This window comes from Hordeum vulgare, chromosome 4H (genome assembly GCF_904849725.1).
Source record: "Hordeum vulgare subsp. vulgare chromosome 4H, MorexV3_pseudomolecules_assembly, whole genome shotgun sequence".
NCBI lineage: Eukaryota > Viridiplantae > Streptophyta > Magnoliopsida > Poales > Poaceae > Hordeum > Hordeum vulgare.
The window spans coordinates 11,367,614-11,373,743 of NC_058521.1; the positions used below are offsets into that span (position 1 = coordinate 11,367,614).

At 46.9% G+C, this 6,130-nt stretch overlaps 1 protein-coding gene across 1 annotated transcript; it reads right to left on the bottom strand.

The window, feature by feature from the left end:
* Positions 1–864: 864 nt before the first annotated feature.
* LOC123447240 lies at positions 865–5,922 on the bottom strand. The gene is made up of 9 exons (XM_045123826.1): positions 5,360–5,922; positions 4,809–4,898; positions 4,311–4,700; positions 4,063–4,198; positions 3,793–3,955; positions 2,637–2,765; positions 1,812–2,006; positions 1,542–1,664; positions 865–1,434 (listed from the first exon to the last, which is right to left on the bottom strand). Exons 1-9 carry the CDS (start codon positions 5,604–5,606, stop codon positions 1,333–1,335), a joined length of 1,575 nt encoding a protein of 524 aa, XP_044979761.1. The 5' UTR covers positions 5,607–5,922; the 3' UTR covers positions 865–1,332.
* Positions 5,923–6,130: the final 208 nt, after the last annotated feature.

Sequence of the window (6,130 nt, forward strand, 5' to 3'; positions counted from 1 at the left end):
GATATACGGTCTCAAGAGCTCCATTATCTTTGGTATTCTCATCAAGTTTTGCTTGGATGTAGGTTCCTTTCGTTCGTGTGATATAGGGTCTGAAGAGCTCCATAATCTTTGGTATTCGTCAAGTTTTGCTTGGGTGTAGGTTCCTTTCGTCCGTATGATATACGGTCTGAAGAGCTCCATGATGTTCACGCCTCCACAGCTCCATGATGTTCACGCCTCCACATCGGACACTAGAAGGCAACTAGAAACCGACAACCACCCTGGTTATCCTGTGAATTCTGAAGATTAAAGCATCGATAGTGCTCATATATGTGTGATGTTGTTAGCGTTAAGCGCATTATCTGAATTATCTGTGCATTACCATGTAATTCTGTTCACTTTGCTGAATGTGAATGGGCGTCGTGTTTCAGATTTGTGCAAGAATCCTGTTGGGTTTACTGAATGTGAAGATTGTGGCTTGACAAGTAATCTTATGTGTTTCTATATCTGGACGTTGCTGTCATGAGATTAGAGATAGAAAGTTTGCACCTGCACCTTGTTAGTAGTGGAAAGTAGCAACATTTCTGTAGTCTGTATCGGCTGGCTGTATTACATGCATCAGCTGCCTTGGCGGGTTTGTAGAGGGCTCATGCGGGCTGCCGCATTATCCGCGAGCATCCCGGCCCGCCTGCATCCCGAGGTGCGAACATCATCTATTGAAGTTGAAGATGTTGTGTCTAAATAAAACTACTGGAGCTGCTCTAAGAGTGATAATGCGTGGCTAGGAACCAGACACAGCTCCATAGAGCGTAGAGAGACAAAAGGGCAGGCAAAGCTCGCTGGAGATGGTTAGGCGTAATGGAAAACCAACTCAACATCATCATGTATGACAATGTGTTCCAGGCTTGCAGAACATGCTCCATTATTTCTCGTCTCATGTGAGGTATGCACTTATACAACGCCTCCGGTGTTCACATTCCACACCATTGCAAAGCAGCTCACATTCTCCACAAATCCTCTTCATGCATGTTCCAGGTGCACCCGACCAAACCTATTTTTTGTTTTGACGCAGATCTAAAACCTAACATTCCCCGGGCAAATTAGCCATATTTACTAACTCCAGAATCACGGGCAGCAACAACAGCAGGCAGAGGCAATCGGAGCTCATGTAATGATATACAGATTTTACATGCAGCCGCTCACTCGCGCTTCTTGCGGCAGTGACCCACGAGGAATCCACCTCTGGTTTCCTGGCCAGAAACCTCAAGGGGCCTCGCCGCGCCTTGGCATCATCTGGCCACCTCCCAGATCCCAAACAAACAATGGTTAGCTGGTCCTTGCAAGTCATCAAGTTCAGGCGCCATTTGTCATCAGTGGCCGATATTGTGCATAATCTATCCCGTTCAACCTAACACAGCACAAGACCTGCTCCGGCAGTTCTTCGGGTTTGTTTCCCTGCAGAGTGAGAAAAAAGCAAGCACGGTAACTAAACTATCTTCCATCACAAAGTAATAAAAAACGGAGGTATTAGCTCAGGAACAGTTATAATACGAGTGACATACCTGGATGGTTAGCCCAACATCTAGCATGCATATTTTTAGCCTGTCCAGAAATGTCTCGAAACCTTTCCTTGAGATGTAGCCAAATCTATGCATGTCAATGTCAACCTCAAAGTAGTTATCACCCTGCACAAAAAGATAAGATGCTCTCACACTCCTTGAATGAGTAACAAAAGTACAGGACCTAATGGTATCTTATAGCATTGCACTTATTGCTCAGTGGCGCACTAGCTAAGTGCTACTACTAACAAAGGTACTAAAAGCACAACTAACCAGGAAAAATTGATGCTGAGGTCTAGAAAGCACAGGCTTCTCATTGTATGCATGCATTAGCTTCCTCTCTGCGGCACTTAAAGGAAGGTCCTCCAGATTAGCCACGCGTCCAAGTATCTTAAGCCGTTCCCGAAATGGTATGCTTGTTTCCATAGGAAATCCTTTTATTTTTTCTACATCATCATCAACCAACCTCTGTTTGGCAAGTCAAATGAACAAGAGTCACAATGTTGTCGACTTCCAAAAATAATTAGTACAGGAAAACTGACTAGATACAGTAATTCACGAGTGCATTCAAATGCAAAAGCGCCTCTGCTAAAGATTCCAAAGGTGTCCGTTGATAGATTATCATTTATAAACTGATCAATACAATTCCTGAATAAACCTCGTTTACTGAAACCGCATTTTGGCCCTACTACCCAGAAGTGTTAATACACCTTCTATAGTTTTTATCTTGATCAACAGAGTTCAATGTGCCTAGAAAGTTAACCCTACAGCCCATAACTTACAAGAAAATGCAGTATGGTAACATATGAAGCTTTTAGCTCTAGGCCTGAAAACGCCTTTCAGTTATCACTAAAGCTGGCATTCCCAGGTTTAAATGCAGGAAAAATTTGTTCATCAACGGCATTGCATCAAATTTTCAGTACATTCACAAAATGATTAGAAAATGGCCATTCTCAACATAAGGATATTATACCAAACAAACAGCATCTATAATACGGCATTCAAACTACCATCGTCATCACATGTACTTGATTTATATACACAGAACATAAGTAGTACTGAAGCTGTGCAAGATATGAGAACCATAAAAAATCTTACCCTGATATTCTCTATGAATAAGGGCGGAAGCTCTTTTGAGTAACCTTCAGAAAGCCTAAAATACAAAACAAAGCTCATGCCTTCCCCATCGGTTTCATTCTGAAAGAGTGAAGCAGGATATAATGGAACCTGATAAAAATGCATAAAAGATGACATTGTCAGACCACTGATTAAAATGTAACGAGGGCAGAGAATGTCAGTACAAAGAAACTCTAGTTAAGCAAAAAATTCACATTCATTGATTTTAATTACACAACTGACAATTTGCTGAACTACTGCGAGAGAATTCAGGCATAGTAATCTTCTTAGACACAGTTGATCAGGGGGCTCTATCAAGCCCCTTTGTATCAGGACTGGGCAATAGCCCATTGGTTACTGGGAGCACTAGCGACTCCTTGGAGCCTAGTTCAAATCCCAGTGGGGCGAAATTAAAGCTTGCTCATTCCTTTTGTAGGATGAACAAGACATTGCCTATTTGCCCTCATAATCTCGTTGCCCTTTTAAAGGCAAAGCCACAGAATCTCCTTCCCCGTTGGCCTCTACTTTTTATAGCACTAGCAGTGTCCTTATCTTGAAAGTTAAAGTGTTTGTGGTGAACACATTGTCTCAGCTAGTAATCATCCAGGGGTCACATAAGCAACTGGTAGGAGGGGCAGTAAATGTACAAACCCACTGCCCATCAACCAGGCTCGAGTCCTCTTCAACTTGAATATGGCACATACTATTCTACTACTTAATTAAATCGGTAACTGGTTTCTCTTTTTCCCAGATATCCATCAAACCCCAATACATAACATGTTGCAGCCTTGTCAAATACAAATATACAATGACTTCTATCGTTCATAATGCTACTATTTTATTATGTAAAACTGCACATCATATTATTTGAGAAAAAAAAACTGTACGTCATACTAAAAGCATAATTACAGCTAAACTCACAAAGATGGCTCAAAGCATGTAAACACCCAGTTACATCTTCACAGATTTCTACCCAAACAAACAAGAGTTTTCACATGTAATTATTAAACAAACTGAGAAACACTAGAAAGGAACTGTGGGCAGAACCATAGCTCTGAACCAGTGCATCAACAATGTTGTAAACTCTTCAGAATATATTTCGACAAATGTGTAACTGTTTGGCAGAGTCTTAACACACCTGTACATTGACCACCAAAAGGGGTGGGAGCTTGCTGGAGGTTTGAGTATCAGGAAGCTTGACAAATCGAGATATATGATTGAGCTTTTGCGGTGATAAGTATACATCAACGCCAAATGGATAGTATGCTGCACAATTTTGAGCAAGCTCCTTCTTTTTATCTCTGAAGAATTCCAATTGAACTGAAGGTCAGTCACTTTCCAATAGAATGCATTGTGGAAATGAACAAGGTTGCCAGTATGTTGAAAATAATCAGTGAATGATGTTTACCTAAGATAGTTAGATCCCCGGACTTTGAATGTACCAGGATCAATATGAGACCAGCTATTCAGCGCCTTCTTTTCCAACAAGCATAACTGTACTTGAGAACCTGCTAGAGGCCTTTCAAGGAAATCTTTTGTAGACACTGAAAAAGATACAAATGTTTCTTTAATAATTTTATGATGCCAGTGTAATTAAGCTCCTAAGAAGAAGAAGAAGAAACTATATGACCCAACAATGGATGAAGAATTGCTTACATAGCGCGGACGACGGGTTGGCTTCCCCAGACTTCTTCTTGAACGAGAGCTTCAACGAAGGCATCTTCATCGACTGAGTTGGGCTTGTGGAAAGTGCTCTCTTCTTCTCATTCACACCAACAGCTGAGGCCATACATGGCAAACAGTTGTTTGGCAGGAGACCACAATCGTCCAGTATCCCCCCTCCAGCATTCGGGCTAGCACCGCCCGAAAGACTCACCCCATCCTCATGGCCAGCAGAGGGCCTCGCACCGTTCTCCAAATTCCCCTTGGGCAGCTCGCTGGACCTTGGCTTCCTATGGTGGTGCTCAGCTCCATTGAAGCTCCCGCCATTGGCATCCCTCGTACCCAATGCCGCTTCGCTCTCCAAGCCGTTGAGCGAGAAGGCGTCTGCAGAGTCAAACAGAAAAGCTCAAACGCTCAAGAGGCTTGAAACCAACACATGTAGGCTAGTGGTACATTGCACGTGTATGTATGTATACGGAGGGTGGTCGTTACCGTCTTGCACGCTGTGGAAATCGTCCTCGCCGTCGTCGGACTCGCTGATGGCGAAGGAGTCGTACCAGGCCTCCTCCATGCTCCCGGTGACTGCAGGAAAGGTAAAGTACCCCAATTCAACGTCAGGTGGGCGGCGAATCGGAGTACAATGCCATTGATTGATTGGCGCAATAAACCGGCGTGCGCTAACCAAGTAGTACTAGTAACCAATTACGCCGCGCAGTGATCCCACTCTTATGTCTATCTATCTATCTATCTATCTACGGAACGAGGCGGCGGTGAAATTCAATAAGCGGTCGATGAATTATTATTTTAAAAAAAATCCCCGGCCGTGGCTAGGTAGGTAGATAATAGATGGATAGATGCGCACGATGCGGTAATTTAATTTAATCCCCGAAGGAAGGACGCGCGGCATGGTCCCCCGGCCGGAGATCATCAAATCTATGCATCCATCCATCCATGAATCTATTCCCCGCGGAGGCGGAGGCGGAGGCGGAGGCGGAGGCGGAAAAGGCGATTGGGAGAAAGCGTAGCAGCGCATCCCTACCCACCTTGGAAGGCCGGGTTGCTGTAGGTCCGGCAGTCGCCGGAGTTGGAGGCGGCGGTGGAGGAGGGGTCGGGGGGGCCCTCGGCCTCCTGGATGGTCTCCATGGAGGCGGCGCGGGAGGGGGCCTTCCGGCGGGCCTTGCGGCGGCGGCGCCTGCGGGAGGAGGCCCCGGCGGCCCGCGCCGCCTCGCCGGAGCGCGGCGTGCCGGGCTTCCCCACGCACGCGCTGGGCCGCGACACGCACGTGCCCATGCCCGGGGCCTCCCGTCGGCCGAGATCGGCGCGGGGAAGGTGGCGCGCGCGCGGGCACGGCGCTCGTCCGCGTGGGGGCGGAGGCGGGTCGGGTCGGGTCGGGGTCGGGGTGGAGATCGGTGCGGTTGCGTGCGAGATTTTTTCGTTTTTATGGGCCAACTCTGTGGCTCTGGTGGTGGTGGAGATGGTGGCGATGGAGGAGGAGGAACGGGAACGCTGGCTGCGGTGTCGTGTGCCTGCCTGCGCGGGGCTCGGCTTCTCACACGAGTGCGGGGAGGGAGGCGCCGCTCTGGTGGACGCGGTCCTTGGCTTGGCTTGGCTTGGCTTGGTGGGTGGGTGGGTGGGTGCTCTGCCTGCAGCTTCCTTCCTTTTGTTCTGGTTGGGTTTGGATGGGGCCTGCCTGCCTGCGGCCTTTTCTTTCTGGTGGGAGTTAGGGACAGGCTTCCCTTTCCTTTCTGTGACGAGTGACGAACCCTCTAGTGGTCTAGGTGCGAGATTGGATTTGACGCCATGCCGTTTGCACC

Coding starts and splice junctions, on each gene's coding strand:
- LOC123447240 (XM_045123826.1), bottom strand. CDS start 5,606: ATGGGCACGTGCGTGTCGCGGCCCAGCGCGTGCGTGGGGAAGCCCGGC. Junction 4,199..4,310: donor CAACCCGTCGTCCGCGCTAT/GTAAGCAATTCT, acceptor TATCTTTTTCAG/TGTCTACAAAAGATTTCCTT. Junction 1,665..1,811: donor CTCAGCATCAATTTTTCCTG/GTTAGTTGTGCT, acceptor CTTTTTGTGCAG/GGTGATAACTACTTTGAGGT.